General features: G+C 37.1%; 1 protein-coding gene across 1 annotated transcript in view; it reads left to right on the top strand.

Annotated features, from left to right (window-relative positions):
• The window catches only part of LOC136026030 (unconventional myosin-XVIIIa-like), a 381,572-nt gene that overhangs the window by 77,193 nt on the left and 287,152 nt on the right, over positions 1-17,227 (top strand). The window contains exons 4-5 of the mRNA XM_065702187.1: positions 2,951-2,959; positions 12,589-12,795. Of these exons, the coding sequence (XP_065558259.1) occupies positions 2,951-2,959; positions 12,589-12,795 (216 nt within the window). The remainder of the gene's footprint in view (positions 1-2,950; positions 2,960-12,588; positions 12,796-17,227) is intronic.

The raw sequence follows: 17,227 nt of genomic DNA, 5'->3' as shown, positions 1-17,227 counted from the left end.
TATGTATATAAGGGGGTTTTTACCCTCGTTAATGCCTCGCTCTTTACACTAAATCGTACGTTTTTTCTCAATTCTTTAAGTATGACCCCTGAATCAGAAAGACCATAGAGTAAATAATTGAAATAACTAAAAATACTTTAGCATAAAAAGCGAGGTATTTATCTCCTCCTAAATACCTTGCTATTTATGCTAAAGTATATTTAGAGCCCCTCATATGCGTAATAATCTCTGTTCGTTTTAAGCTTCAATGCTACTCCTTACTTTCTCCTTAATTGAAAAAAACTTTTTCATGTTTATTTTTTCATTTTTTTTTTTTATAGTAGTTTTAGAATATCCTTCACCCCTTTCATTGAATTTCTCTTCCCCCATGACATATTTCTCCAAGGAAAGATTTACCCACATAGCCCCCTCCCCTCAGCCCCACCCCCAAAACCAAACAAATCCCCCTGAAAACGTCTCTACACTTCCCAATAACGATTATTATGTGTAAACACTGGTCAAAGTTTGTAACTTGCAGCCCCTCCCCCAGGGACTCTGGTGGAGTAAGTCAGTCCCAAAGACATAGTTATTATGGTTTTCGACTATGCAGAACAAAATGGCTATCTCAAAATTTTGATCCGTTGACTTTGGCGAAAAAATGAGCGTGGGAGGGGGCCTAGGTGCCCTCCAATTTTTTTGGTCACTTAAAAAGGGCACTAGAACTCTTCATTTCCGTAAGAATGAGCCCTCTTGCGAAATTCTAGGACCACTTGGTCGATACGATGGCCCCTGGGGAAAAGAAAAAAAACAACAAACAAACAAATAAACACGTACCCGTGATTTGTCTTCTGGCAAAAAATACGAAATTCCACATTTTTGTAGATAGGAGCTTGAAATTTTCGCTATAGGGTTCTCTGATACGCCGAACGCGATGGTGTGATTTTCGTTAAGATTCTATGACTTTTACGGGGTGTTTCCCCCTATTTTCATAAATAAAGCAAATTTTCTCAGGCTCGTAACTTTTGATGACAAAGACTAAATTTGATGAAACTTATATATTTAAAATCTGCATGAAACTCCGATTCTGTTGATGTATATAAAAGCATCAAAATTCCGTTTTTTAGAGATTCGTTTACTATTGAGCCGGGTCGCTCCTTACTACAGTTCGTTACCACGAACTGTTTGAAAGAGCGGGCGTTTCGCTCCAATTTTTTGGCTACTTCAAAAGGCCACTAGAACTTTAATTTTATTTTCGAACTTTTTTATTAGTAATAAATATACGTAACTTACGTAACGAACTTCTATATTCGTTTATTTGTATTACGTATATGACAGGGTTCGCCCCCTCGTCAATACCTCGCTCTTTACACTTTAGTTCGAATTTTGTTCTAATTCTTTAAGAATGACCCCTGAATCGCAAAGGCCGTTTAATTAGAATAAATAGCTTTTTTGAAATTACTAAAAATACTTCATTGTAAAGAGCGAGGTATTGAGGAGGGGTTGAACTCGCTCATATACGTAATAATTTATGTTCTTTAAGTTTTGATGTTGCTCCTTACTTTCAGTGGAAAAGCATGTTTTTTTTTATATTTAATTTGTCATTGTTTTTTTAAATAGTGCTGAAAAATCCAGCGCCCCCTTCACGGAAATTCTCTTCCCACATGATAAGTTCCTCGATAAAAAGATCCTCCCACGTAACCCCCTCCCCCGACACCCCTCACTACCAGAAAAAATCCCTCCTTAAAACGTCTGTATACTTCCCAATAACCAATACTATATGTAAACACTGGGGAAAGCTCATAGATTGGAGCCCTTCCACAGGACACTGTGGGGGATTAAGTCGTCCTGAAAGACATAGTTATTAGATTTTTTTACTATGCTGGATAAAACGGCTGTATTGAAATTTTGATCCGGTGACTTTAGGAAAAAATGAGCGTGGGAGGGGGCCCAGTTGCCCTCCATTTTTTGGTCACATAAAAAAGGTGCTAGAACTTTTAATTTCTGTTAGAATGTGTCCTATCGCGACCTCCTAGGACCACTGGGTAGATACGATCACCCTTGGGAAAAAACCACAAAAAAACAAATAAACATGCAGCCGTGATTTTGCCTTTGACAAAAAATGCAAAATTCCGTGTTTTTGCAGATAGGAGCTTGAAACCTTTACAGTATGGTTCTCGCAAACGCTGAATCTAATGGTGTTATTTTCATTAAGATTTCATTAAGACCGGGGTGATTGTATCGACCCAGTTGTCCTAGAATGTTGCGAGAGGGCTCATTCTAACGGAAATGAAAAGTTCTTGTGCCCTTTTTAAGTGACCAAAAAAATTGGAGGGCACCTAAGCGCCCTCCCACGCTAATTATTTTCCCAAAGTCAACGGATGAAAATTCTGAGATAGCCATTTTATTCAACGTAGTCAAAAAACCTTATAACCATGTCTTTGGGGACGACTTACTCCCCCACAGTCCCCGTGGGAGGGGCTACAAGTTACAAACTTTGACCAGTGTTTACATGTAGCAATGGTTATTGGGAAGTGTACAGGCGTTTTCAGGAGGATTTTTTGGTTGGAGGAGGGGTTGAGAAGAGGGGGATATGCTGGGGGAACTTTCCATCGAGGAATTTGTCATGGGGGAAGAAAATTTCCATGAAGGGCGCGCAGGATTTACTAGCATTACTAGCTACAAAAAAAAAACAATGAAAAACTAAATATGAAAAAGTTTTTTCAGCTTTAAGTTGGGAGCAGCATTAAAACTTAAAACGAACAGAAATTATTACCCATATGAGGGGCTCACCTCCTCCTAATACCTCGCTCTTTACGCGAAAGTATTTTTTAGTAATTTCAACTATTTACTCTACGGCTTTTGTGATTCAGGGGTCATTCTTAATGAATTTGGACAAAATTTAAGCTTTAGTGTAAAGAGCGAGGTACTGACGAGGGTGCGAACCCCCTCATATATGTAAAAATAACATGAGAATACAAAAGTTCTTTACGTAAGCTAATTTATAAGTTACGTATATCTTTTACTAATAAAAAGATTGGTAAAAAATTAAAAGTTCTAGTTGCCTTTTTAATTAATCGAAAATCTGAGGGCAACTAGGCTTCCTCCCCCGCTCTTTTTTTTCTCAAAATCATTCGATCAAAATTATGAGAAAGCCATTTAGCCAAAAAAAAAAAAATATGCAAATTTCGTTTTAATTATTCCTCTGCAGAGAGCCAAAATCAAAACATGTATTGATTCAAAAACGTTCAGAAATTAAATAAAAAAACAAGTTTTTTTAACTGAAAGTAAGGAGCGACATTAAAACTTAAAACGAACAGAAATTACTTCGTATACGAAAGGGGCTGCTTCCTCATCAACGCCCCGCTCTTTACGCTAAAGTTTTTTACTGTTTTAAAAAGAAGAGTTGAGAGAAAGAATCAAACTTTAGCGTAAAGAGCGGGGTGTTGATGAGGAAGCAGCCTCTTTCGTATACGAAGTAATTTCTGTTCGTTTTAAGTTTTAATGTCGCTCCTTACTTTCAGTTAAAAAAACTTTTTTTTTTTATTTAATATATTTAAGATCAGCATTAAATCTAATTCTTTTGATGTATCTGTTGGTATTAAAATTCCGTTTTCCAAAATTATTTAGTTTGGTATTCTTGTTGAAATCAGAACTGGGCTCGTTTCTCCTGCTTCGATAAGGGCTTTGCTGGGGATAGATTATTATAGGCTTACGTATGTAGTATATGTCTATACTGGTATTGTGCAGACATACCTTATGAAATACTCCTCTAAGACTTTTGAATGATGTTGAACCGAAAATGATGTCGAACCAAAAAATTCATTTTCAACATCCACAGAACTCAGTGAATTTTATATTTTTATTTCTGCGTTCAAATGCAAATTAGTTCAAGTCGTACAATTGTCGTAAACTTCCTTCTTTGCTTATACGAAACACTAAGCGAAACAACCTCAACTACAAACACTTTTATTTGTGAAACAGCTTGGTTTATAAATTAGTAACTTTAACATCAGGATATTTTCTAAGATAGTAGAAGAAGGGTTTTTCATGCTATTTGTACCTAACCTTTCTCTTCCGGAACTAGAAAATGTTGATACCTTCCTCTGCTTAGTGGCTGCTAATAAAAATGGTTTATCTAATTGTATGTAGTCGTTTATATTTCAGTAATTGGCAGTCATCATTTGCGATTATGGGCTAGGCTTGCATCTTGTGTGGCGGTTTATGCTTAAAAAGATGAATATTTGATGAATTCGTATTTGTGATATACGCCCTGGAGATTTTTGAAATTGGTGTTGAGCTTTATGATTAGATCCCTAGTTACTTTTAAAAATCGTTGTTGTTGTGTCGGTGATTTATGTTAACACGAAATTTTTCGTGTTATTGCGCTGCTCTGCAATGGCAGCGCAAATTATTTGGTCTGAAAACAAATGACAACGTAGTTTAATTTCAATTGATGAGTGAAGGTGCGTTGAAGCTGCCGTACTATCTGAACTTGTCTATTCTAACTACCTGAACTATTCTAACTTGTCTGAAGTACAGTGGCGATATTTTGTATTTTCTGTCGAGGGGCTTTCTACTTTCGAAATAGTGTACATCAGATGGTGTCAGCCTCGCTTGGCGTTCATTGGGTCATGTATTGTGCGAAGAAACGTGGCATGGTGGTTGACAACTCGTGTGCTTCATGGTCTTATTTTATTATTTTTTTTTTTACCAACATTTGCTTTTGTGGAAAGTTTTGGAATTTTATCTGTAGCCTTGTAGCCTACACCTTAAGTTATTTAACTTAATTCTAGTGTACCAACTTTATGCTATTTGCTATACGCCTATTAGTTTCTTTGCTGCATAGTCTTCTCTGTGTAATGCATTTGATAGTGATAGCTGAAATATCGACTGATATTTTCGGAAATCCCAAAGTTTTGAAATTCTGTCTTTTGCCTCGATTATAAAAAACTGATTTTACCTTGGTCAAATCTTGAATATTGTTTGTCTAGTGCGGAGGTTGGTTTGCTGCAAGCTATAGATCCACAGCTTACACCTTTCTCAATCACGGTTCTGGGTTAGGCCCAGGTGACCTACTCGAAATATTCAGTTTGTCTCCAACTTATTTTGTTATCATGAAAAATTCTCCATTTAAGGTCTTGTCACCTTTTGATACTCTTCCTTTTGACAATTGTCAAAACTGATTTTTGACACTGATTTATTTTGACTGACTTATTTTTTGATTATGTATAGTTGCTCAATTTCAGTAGACATTTTAATAGAATTGATTAACCTTTCTAAGTGGAAAGACTATTATATCAATCTCCTTGAGACTAAGAACTAAAAAATAGCGTCAAATGCACCGGTATTTCTTTCAGAGAAAGATGAATAGCTTTAGTCATTAAGTCTGGTGCTGTTAGAAAAAAAGTAGCTAAAAAATTAAACGGTTTTAATGAAACAATGCAGGAGTAGCATGCTAAAGCACAAAGTCGGCATTTGTAAAAAAATAAAATTTATGCGCAATCAGAATCGATGCTGTCAGACATATCACAGAAAGAATAGGTTATGGAAATTTTTAAATATCAGGTATGACGTTGATCGGGTTTTCATGAAATCTAGAATAACTTTTCTTCAACAGGGGAAACGGTCTCTTGTCAGCCATGTAAATTCAGAAGGCGTTGGATTGTTTAGCATTTCCTTAGGTTGTTAAGATTGATGGAAATGTATAAGTTTTCCAGAATTCTTGTTTTTCTTCTTTTAGTCCTTTAAGAAGTAATTTGAAATTTAATGTTTGAATTTCCCGCTGTTCCATTTCATGTATTGCAGACATGAAAAAGCCTCATTTATAAAGTAACCTGTCGTTGCTTACTGGTGCCACAACTGATTTCCTGTTTTCTCGCCCTGTTGTAAAACTTACGCCAAATAACATAAACCCTTGTGAATCCACCGTGAACGCATATCATGGTTGCAGTGGTAGCTGTAATCTAGTTAAGAGCAAACCACAGCCCATAGTAACCAACAGTTAAAAAATGTGTTTAGAAAAAAAACTACCTTGTGAAAAAAAATCGCCATCTGACATTTTTTTTTTGCGAAAATAAATTTATGGTGATTTCGAAAAAAAAGAGTCTGAAACATCTCAAAAATGGCGTCAGATCAAAATGAAAAGTCTACCATTGGAATCAACACAGTCGAAAACCTAGCTATGGGAAATTACAACCCCTTCCTTGAACAACAAGGAAAATGACTTTTGCAATGGTAGCACTGATCTGTCTACCTTTTTTTCTTTTTTCTTCTTTTTTTCTAGCAGGGCTAGGGGGTGACCAGAACATCATAGAGGGATGTATAATAGCTCATTCGAACGGAAATTAAATTTGCTAGTGCCCTTTTTAAGTGACCGAAAAGAACGGAGGGCAACTAGCCTCCAATCCTAAAAGACCTCTCTCCCAAAGTCATCCAATCAAGCAGTTCGTGGTAACGAACTGTAGTAAGGAGCGACCCGGCTCAATAGAAACCAAAACTCTAAAAAGTGGAATTTTGATATCAGTAGCTACATCAAAAGAATCGAATTTTAATGCTGATTTTAAATATATAAGTTTCATCAAGTTTAGTTTTACCTATCAAAAGTTACGAGCCTGAGAAAATTTGCGTTATTTTAGAAAACAGGAGGAAACACTCCCTAATAGTCATAGAATCTTAACGAAAATCACACCGTCAGATTCAGCGTATCAGAGAACACTACTGTAGAAGTTTCAAGCTCCTATCTACAAAAATGTGGAATTTTGTATTTTTTGCCAGAAGGCAGATCAGGGATGCGTGTTTATTTGTTTGTTTGTTTGTTTGTTTTTTTTTTCCCAGGGGTGATCGTATCGACCCAGTTGTCCTAGAATGTTGCGAGAGGGCTCATTCTAACGGAAGTGAAAAGTTCTAGTGCCCTTTTTAAGTGACCAAAAAATTGGAGGGCACCTAGGCCCCCTCCCACGCTAATTATTTTCCCAAAGTCAACGGATCAAAATTCTGAGATAGCCATTTTATTCAGCGTAGTCGAAAAACCTTATAACTATGTCTTTGGGGACGACTTACTTCCCCACAGTCCCAGTGGGAGGGGCTACAAGTTACAAACTTTGACCAGTGCTTACATATAGTAATGGTTGTATTTTTGGTTGGGGGAGGGATTGAGAAGAGGGGGATAGGCTTGGGGAACTTTCCATCGAGGAATTTGTCATGGTGGAAGAAAATTTCCATGAAGGGAGCGCAGGATTTACTAGCATTATAAAAAAAAAACAATGAAAAAATAAATATGTAAAAAGTTTTTTTTCAGCTGGAAGTAAGGAGCAGAATTAAAATTTAAAACGAACAGAAATTATTACCCATATTAGGGGCTCACCTCCTCCTAATACCCTGCTCTTTACGCTAAAGTATTTTTAGTAATTTCAACTATTTATTCTACGGCTTTTGTGATTCAGGGGTCATTCTTAATGAATTCGACAAAATTTAAGCTTTAGTGTGAAGAGCGCGGCACTGACGAGGGGGTGAACCCCCTCATATATATAATAAAAACATGAGAATACAAAACTTCTTTACGTAAGCTAATTTATAAGTTACGTATATCTTTTACGAATAAAAAGATTCGTATAAAATTAAAAGTTCTAGTTGCCTTTTTAATTAACCAAAAAATCGGAGGGCAACTAGGCTTCCTCCCCCGCTATTTTTTCTCAAAATCATTCGATCAAAATTATGAGAAAGCCATTTAGCCAAACAAAAATAAGTATGCAAATTTCGTTTTAATTATTCCTCTGCGGAGAGGCAAAACCAAATCATGCATTGATTCAAAAACGTTCAGAAATTAAATAAAAAAAAACAAGTTTTTTTTGACTGAAAGTAGAGAGCGACATTTAAACTTAAAACGAACAGAAATTACTTCGTATATGAAAGGAGCTTCTTTCTCACCAACGCCCCGCTCTTTACGCTAAAGTTTTTTAGTGTTTTAAAAAGAAGAGTTGAGAGAAAGAGTCAAACCTTAGCGTAAAGAGCGGGGCGTTGGTGAGAAAGAAGCCCCTTTCATATACGAAGTAATTTCTGTTCGTTTTAAGTTTAAATGTCGCTCATTGCTTTCAGTTAAAAAAAAACTCGGTTTCGGATATATTTGTATCACGAGTATCGTTTTGAGCGTATTTTTTTGTATCGCAGGTGTCTTTACAGATTTCTAATAGCTCATATAAAAAATGTTGTTCATCTACGTCTAGCGACGTAGTTTTGTCCAAATCATGGGGGGGGGCAAAGTTGGAGCCAGTTTTTCCAAATCAAGTGAAAATGATAGTGAAAACTGAGAAATGAGCCATATGTTACCATAGAGGCAAAGATATAATAAAGAAAACCGACCTGTATCTCTGGATGCTTGAATTATGTAGACTTATCTTAGTTTTGACAAGATTTTTGCAGAATCTAAATTTTGGGAGAATAGAGGGCAAAATGTAGGTCTGGGGGGCAAATTTGGTTCTGGAAGGGGCAGTTACCCCTTCCAAAGTACTAATATATCAAATTAGATTATTAGAGGCGCGGCTCTGTTGGTACAGCGTTCTACTTCGAGTTAGAGTGGCTTGCGTTCGATTCCTGCTTGTTTTTTTTCAATCATGGTTTTTTCCCTTCTATACGATCATTTTCAGGTAATTTCACTGTCTTTGTAAATGTGATGCACTCATTTTTTGACGCGTGTCCCAGGAAGGTATTCGGTCAAGCATTTTGATTCAAAACGGAATAGAGGTCATACAGTAAATGGTTTGCAACGACATGCTCAGTATATTACTGAATTCATACCCCAACGAGTGGCGTAATTTTGTCAAATTCCTTGGGGGGGGGGTCAACGTTGAAGCCAATTTTCTTAAATCAAGTGAATATGACAGAGAAAAGTGAAAAACGAGCTGTATAGTAATAAAAAAGGTAAAGATGTACAAAGGAAAAATGAACTGTTTCAGTGGATGCTTGAATTATGCAGGCTTATCTTAATTTTGACAACTTTTTTGAAGAAACTGAATTTCAGCTAGGAAGAGGGGGTGAACAAGGGCCTGGAGGAAACTGAGTTTGGGAGGGGAAGTTTTTCCATCTGTCCCTGAGCAAATTACGCCCCTGAACCCAACCCCTTGCCACTTAATGGTTGGAGAATTGTAGGCATGTGGTTCTGGAACCGCTCAAAGTTGCATATTAAAAGGATTTCTTACTGCTATAGGCTACTTACTTAATCAAATTATTCACTTGACAATTCCACCGTAATACTATCCATGCGTAAGACTGTACATCAAAAGAGGAAGAAACACAAATGAAAACAGTTCTCTAGGGAAACTCAGGTAATTCTTCTCAATATTTTTGGAATGGAAACAAACTTAATTTATAATACCATAGATCGTACCAACACAAGAAAGGACCTTTTTTGAAATTTCCATAATGAGTGGCTTTTTGTTTAGGGACAGGTCAAATAAATTCCTAAGCCTAAAGGCACATTTCTGCTGAACTAGTAAAATTTTCCGCAAGTATATACACAAACCTGTCCACTCAGTTAACCTTTTGAGTCGTAGCTACTCGCCTGGAGCTAGTTTCTTAAGTGCTGCTAAATTCAGTTTCTTTTTAAACAAAGAATAAAATATCTTTTTCTTTTCTTTTTTTTTTTTACGAAAAGAAAAGAAACGATGCTATGTTTTGATTTTTTTTTTCACTCTTAACTTATTTTTTCCTTCAATTCTTGTACGGCTTCTTAGTTCAGCTCCTTAATAAGGGTTGTGGTGTCTTATATCCCCTAGATTGGAGGTGATTAAAAATTATATAAAAAAATAAGTTTTCAATAAAAACGAAGGACCAACCTTAAGACTTAAATTATTCCGTATAAATAAAAGAGGTCGTAGCAGTGTTCTTTCTAAACTAAATTTTATCAAGAACGAGCATGGATTATTATAAAAAAAATAAGTTTTTCCGAGGGAAGTAAACAGCGAAGTCAAAACTTAAAACGAACAAAAATTCTTACTTCATAGAGTATCTAACATCAATAAAACTAATGCAAATAAATCAACTGGTGATATTTCCCTATGTTTGTAAGACTACAGAAAACTGATTACAATATCAGCAGTTTTTTCAGTCGTAACCTTTCGCATTGTCCAGATATATGGTTTTCTAAATTCCTTCTTTTCTTAAACCTCTATGTAACACCTGTATTTGAGCTATAAACCTAATCCAGGAAACAAATCGCTCAGCAACAAAATCTTGAAAAATTATATATTCTTTCCTGTGCATCTTTCACTTTTCTTCAGCTCCACGACGATCTCTCCCCTTAGATATACTTCATCTTTTGTGTCTGATCGGTCGAATTACTTTGTCCCTAGCTCTCAAAATATTTAAAGCTCTGTTGAAAAATACATTTATCCGATTTTAATCCTCAAGTTGCGTGTCGTCTTCTATGGAATACCGTTTGTGATTCAGGTTGCGAGTGCTGCTCATTTGGCGCAAATAAAAGACTTAAAAATATTTTGGTTTGATATGACTGTTTCTTATTATCATAAGTTATTTCTCTTTTACTGTTATAATTGTTTGACTTCCATTGGAGCCAGTCTAGTTTTTCGTAAGCGAATAAAATTTTTTTTTTAATCGCTGAAAACTTTTCGCCCCTCCTCTGTCCACCTGTCTCTTAAATACATGTATGGTTTGTGACCTAACGTTTTAATATCATGATGTATGTATCTTCATTCTCCGTTACAAGCCATAAGGCCTTTGAGAAGACCAGTGCCTTGTTTCGGATTTTTGTTTTTAATATGTTTTATCTTCTAATCAGTGTCTCTGCTATCATGGATTCATTACTGTTTTGAACCCGGATATTTGAAATAAAAAAGGTAAAGAAACAAATTTCTCATTTCTCAGTAATGAACAACCATAAATGACCTGAGCATAATGCAGATGACGATAACATCCTTTTAAGATGTCATAAAAGTGCTGAGTAGAGCCGTCGTAGGGGTTTATTATATATTATTTCATCAAATGAAGATAAGACCTTCAAAAGAGAATGTTAAATGATTTAAGCTCTGTCAAAAAATTGATTGTTTTACCTTGATATGTAATGAAGTTTTGTTTTATACTCAAGGAATTTCAGTTGCTTCTCCATAATTGATGGTTTTCGTGTTAGGAATCTAGCCAGATATTTAAGATGTAGCTCCTTTGAACATTCATCCTTTTATTATTACAAAATTATTTCAGTGTTCCAGATTAAGTCAAATCCTGTGGATTCACACAGGAAGCCTCAGGGCCTTCCCCCCCTCTCTGGAGTTTAAACTTTTTCTTGAATTTCTGGAGACTTAGATTACGTTGAAAACCCAGGCATCAAACCTACAGTGAACCTTGTCGTGATTTTGGTATACTAACGAAGATTATTGGACTTGCTGAAATAGTATAAATGGTGAATTTGTTGGTCGTTAACGCATATTTTAAAGTTTTCTTTTGGAACCCGCTATTATTGACACAAGAGCGCTACCTTTGTTCGAACCATATGGAAAGGTCTGTCTTGTCGAGTATAGTGAAGGATCTTAAATAGCTACTTGGCTAGGATACTTGTCTCCTTGGAGATGGTATGTCTAGCTGTGCTTCACCCTTAAAAGTTCGAATGGTAGGTACTGGTACGTACGCAGGGAGGGGGGGCTTAGGGCCCGCCCCCTCCCCCGAAATTTTGTAAAATGTTTAATTTTCCTATGGTTTCTTAGAATTTCTGGCAAAAGTAGGACATTTATTAAGAATTTAGATACATGTGTGATGCCTTTTTTTGGGATTTTACAGCATGAAAATTATCCGGTCAAGTCACTGCCCATTTATTAACCCATTTTTTGTCTAACTTCTATCTTTTTACCCTCTTTGAAGTAATTAGCGATTGCATTTGTTATTTTCTTTTTGTAAAGAGAGTTTGCTTTCCACAGCAAAATAGAATTATCCTTGATATTAGTTGTTTATCCCCCCCTTTTCAAGATAAAGTACAGCTTTTAATCGATCAATTTTGGAAACTATCATTTTTCATTAAAATCGACGTTTTCGTAATAGAAGAACTACCCCCCACAGCACCCATATTGTATTTTTAACCCTAAAATTTCTCTTTCAGTGGGATATAATAGGTTAATCACTGGTACTAAATCGCTATGAACATAACCTGAGCATAAACGTACTTTTGAGGCTTCAGTCTCCTTCCCCCCATCCGCTACAATACTACAGATTAAAGTTAATCTGTATTTTCCGATATACGTGCTTTTTGCATTTATTTAGTTACTACAAAAAAATGCTACTTTATATCTGCTGTTTCGAAGGTTTTGGGCCCCCCGAAAAAAATTCCTGCGAACGTGCCTGGGTAGGTACAAAATTTCTTTTAGAGTGATACACGCGGAGTTTCCTAGTACCTAGAGCTTCCCAGTATTACGACAAATCGATATCCCTTTAGGAACCATACAAGGGGGCTGGTTAGATGCAATTTACTTGAATGTTGTTGCAGAATAGTGCTTGTGCTTTAAGTTTGTAGTCTAAAAGTCTTTATGACGCCTAAATCAATAGAGTATTGAATCTCTTAAAAATTGGGAGCGAAATATAAGATTAACACCAAATTGTTTTTTGTTGCAGCCAAAATCTGACGATGAATTATCCCGGGAGAGATCATGGTTAAATGAAGAGAAAGTATGGCTTCCACACAACAGTGGTTATTCTTTAGTTACCCTTCTAAAGCCGTCCGATGTTGAAAGTCAGCAACTGACTCTGTCGGATGGAAAAAGGAAAGTGAAGTCTACAACCGGAGAAATTATTGACGTTAGCGAAGATGAATTGGAAAAAGTAAGTAGGGCTTCTGCTACTGGTGCATACGTATAAGAACAAATTCTGGGGTCATGGGGGGTGTCGGCAAGATCGTAAAGATGCCACAAACTGGAAGGTGAATAGCGCAGAAACTATTTGAGTGTATTTTAAAAATAATAATAATCCCGAGATTTCATGGGAGGAGCCTCCAAAGCCTCTTCTCCACTACTACGTACTTGCTCTGTTATTTTTCACTTTAAAACCGGCTATAAAAGATTATAGATTTTCACAAATAAGTTACTGAAAGTACTGCACTGCCGCACTATTTAATGAGTCCTTAAGTAACGGAACTAAAATTTGATTAAAAATTTTTTTGTTTGCATGAAAATGAGCAGCGTTTGCACAATCAAAGTTTCATTTAGAATTTAAGAGATGGCATTACCAATTTTTATAATTCTAATTTTCAAATTTCATTCTAATTTTCATTTTAATTTTGTATAGAAAAAAGAATATACAATGGGCTACTTATAAAAACATCCTTCCCTCTAAATAGGTTAAATAAGCCAAAATTTTATAATAAATAGAATCGACCTCCGATTTAGCTTGTTGAGATGGTATGGATTGCATATAGATTAATTTAATCTCGCAAAATTCTTCGCCCCGAATTACCGGTACCATGTAGGCAGACAAGGTATGTTTGTCGGAATTTTTATTCAGGTGGGGAAGTAATTCGTCAAAACAGTAGAAAGGAGTATCGACTTATTTAGTAATAATATGAAAAAAACTTCGTTTTCTTAAAGAGTTAAAGAGGCTGCGTCCCAAAGTCGAACCTTAAAACGTACAGGAATTAGGAGAGGCAGCTGGGGGGGCTGCCGCCCCCCAAACCCCCCGCTTTTACAGACTATTATGTACAGGTTTTTTGTTGTGGGGGGCTGCCGCCCCCTAACCCCCCGCTTTTGGCTTTGGAAAGGCCCTCTTCTAATTAACAAAACAAAAAACCTGTACAAAAGAGTCTTTAAAAGCGGAAGGTTTGGGGGGCGGCAGCCCCCCAACTGCATCTCCTAATTCCTGTACGTTTTAAGGCTCGACTTTGGGACGCAGCCTCTTTAACTCTTTAAGAAAACGAAGTTTTTTTCATATTATTTCTGTACGTTTTCCTACAATCCATGGTGGATGTAATTTAATAATTCCTGTACTCCTCGTACAGGAATTAGGACTGCCTCTCCTAATTCCTGTACGTTTTAAGGTTCGACTTTGGGACGCAGCCTCTTTAACTCTTTAAGAAAACGAAGTTTTTTTCATATTTTGTGAAAAAAAAAAACGCCCGATAAGGGACTTGAACCCTTGACCTTAGGATTAAAAGTCCCACGCTCTACCGACTGAGCTAACCGGGCATGTTTGAAGTCGAAATACCTGCATGTGTATAAATATAACTTTTAAATAACTTTTAAGAATTTCAAAAATTAACATGGGCTCTTATGGGGAAATGGGTTTTTCTAAGCTAGAAAAAACGGGGGGTTAAGATTTTCCGACGAAACTTTCTAGGAAAATTACTCGGAGAATTCCGCGTCGAATGAGTCTTCGTACACCCAGATCCGATGTCGGCTGTGACCTGTAGGCGTGGCAGAAAAAAAAGGGTTTCTGTCATTTTTCTCAAATAAAAATTTTACGGATTAAGACAGAATTTTTTGAAGCTTTCAGTCAGTCTCACCGTGTCGAGTTGATCATTTTGATGTACTTGAATGTTGAAATTCGTAACTTTTAACAACAAAAAACTTAACATGGACTCTAATGGGGAAATGGGGTTTTTCTAAGCTAGAAAATCGGGGGGTTGAACCCTTGACCTTAGGATTAAAAGTCCCACGCTCTACCGACTGAGCTAACCGGGCATGTTTGAAGTCGAAATACCTGCATGTGTATAAATATAACTTTTAAATAACTTTTAAGAATTTCAAAAATTAACATGGGCTCTTATGGGGAAATGGGTTTTTCTAAGCTAGAAAAAACGGGGGGTTAAGATTTTCCGACGAAACTTTCTAGGAAAATTACTCGGAGAATTCCGCGTCGAATGAGTCTTCGTACACCCAGATCCGATGTCGGCTGTGACCTGTAGGCGTGGCAGAAAAAAAAGGGTTTCTGTCATTTTTCTCAAATAAAAATTTTACGGATTAAGACAGAATTTTTTGAAGCTTTCAGTCAGTCTCACCGTGTCGAGTTGATCATTTTGATGTACTTGAATGTTGAAATTCGTAACTTTTAACAACAAAAAACTTAACATGGACTCTAATGGGGAAATGGGGTTTTTCTAAGCTAGAAAATCGGGGGGTTAAGATTTTCCGACGAAACTTTCCAGGAAAATTACTCGGAGAATTCCGAGTTGAATGAGTCTTCGTACACCCAGATCCGATGTCGGCTGTGACCTGTAGGCGTGGCGAAAAACAAAACAAAAGGAGAACATGAAGATTAAGTGGCTATGCGTGGTTTCTGGAAAACAGGGAAGGAGTTATCGGATCGAGCTGAAACTTCGCGGATAAGCTCGTGGGCCCTAGGGGACCTTAACTTGTGAATTTCAGCCCGATCGGACAACGTTAAAGGCGGGTTGGGGCTGGGGGGTCGAAACTTTTGGCCAGATTTTCCCCATGAAGGAAAAGTCCGAGGGGGTTGAAATTTGGCAAGTTTCTTAGTTGGAGCTCGGGCTACGAAATGCATCCCTCCCCATCCCTTTGCGATCACTGGAACCGAAGATCGCTTAACATTGTCGTGGTTCGCCTCTTTAAAGAGGCACGAGTGTGCCTCCTTGATAATATTGAATTATGGATTAAATCGCGAAAGTATGACATTCTGATGTAGAGACTGGCCTTCCCTCGCTATCTACTTTTCTATGCCACTCAATAGAAACCTTCATTCAATTGTAATTTAATAGTGCGTTTATTGCAAAAGTAGCTCAGATTTTGTTAAAGAAAAAATTGGATGGTATTATCCTATCAAAAAAGGGTGAAAGGCTTTTAAAATTGCCTTCCGAAATTGACAGAAATTTTGATAGGAAAAACAAACCAAGGCTTTCTTCATCTTTTTGTTTTATAGTAAAGTATTGGTGGACAAAAATCCAGCGTGGCGATGTTTCAATGCCCTCCTCCGCATCGACTTGCTCCTATTTTAATTAGCTGAAAATTAAAGAATGAATTTAAACTTGAAAACAAAAAAAGAATACTATGCATAAAGAAATTAAATTTAGAGGGAAGATAAATGACGGTGGAAAATAAGTTCAAACTTAAAACTGATAGAAATTATAATGAGTGAATTTAGACTTCCCCCTTCCCCCAGAAGCTTGTCATTTTCGATTAAGTATTTTTATGGCACTTGGTATTAACCAAGTGACGTATAGCGATCGCAAATTCTGTCGGTCTGTCTATCTGTCTGTCCTGGTTTTGCTACTTCAGGCACTTCCAGGCAAGCTAGGACGATGAAACTTGGCAGGCGTATCAGGGACCGGACCAGTCGCTTTCCCGAGAAGGCGACTCAGAAATAGTTGCTTTCCCGATTTGACCATCTGGGAGGGGGGGAGTGGGGGTTGGTTAATTCGGAAAAAATAGAAAAAATGAAGTATTTTTAACTTACGAACGGGTGATGGGATCTTAATGAAATTTGATGTTTGGAAGGATATCGTGTCTCAGAGCTCTTATTTCGAATCCCCACCAGATCCGGTGACATTGGGGGGGGGGTTGGAGGGGGGAATCTAAAATCTTGGAAAACGCTTAGAGTGGAGGTCGGGATGAAAATTGGTGGGAAAAATAAGCAGAAGTCCTAGGTACGTTATTGACATAATCGGAACAGATCTGCTCTGTTTGTGGAAGTTGGGGGGGGGGATGTGTGTTAATTCTGAAAAATTAGAAAAAATGAGGTATTTTTAACTTGCGAAGGAGTGATCGGATCTTTATGAAATTTGATGTTTGGAAGGATATATTGTCTCAGAGCTCTTATTTTAAATCCCGACCGGACCTGGTGACTTTGGGGGGAGTTGGAGGAGGGAACCTAAAATCTTGGAAAACGCTTAGAGTGGAGGGATCGGGATGAAACTTGGTGGGAAAATAAGCAGAAGTTCTAGATATGTGATTGACATAACCGGAACGGATTCGCTCTATTTGGGGGAGTTGGGGGGAAGGGTTAATAGGGGAAGGATTAGAGTGGTGGGATCGGGATGAAACTTGGTGAGAAAAATAATCACAAGACCTAGATACGTGATTGACTTAACCGGAACGGATCTGCCCTCTTTTGGGAAGTTGGGGGAGGATTAATTCTGAAAAATTAGAAAAAATGAGGTATTTTTAACTTTCGAAGGAGCGATCGGATCTTAATGAAATTTGATGTTTGGAAGGATATCATATCTCAGAGCTCTCATTTGAAATCCCGACCAGATCTGGTGACATGGGGAGAGGGACCTAAAATCTTGGAAAACGCCTATAGTGGAGGG

The sequence above is a fragment of the Artemia franciscana genome, chromosome 4 (genome assembly GCF_032884065.1).
Source record: "Artemia franciscana chromosome 4, ASM3288406v1, whole genome shotgun sequence".
NCBI lineage: Eukaryota > Metazoa > Arthropoda > Branchiopoda > Anostraca > Artemiidae > Artemia > Artemia franciscana.
The sequence above is the reverse complement of the archived record's forward strand: the minus strand, read 5'-3'. Positions and strand labels throughout refer to the sequence as shown.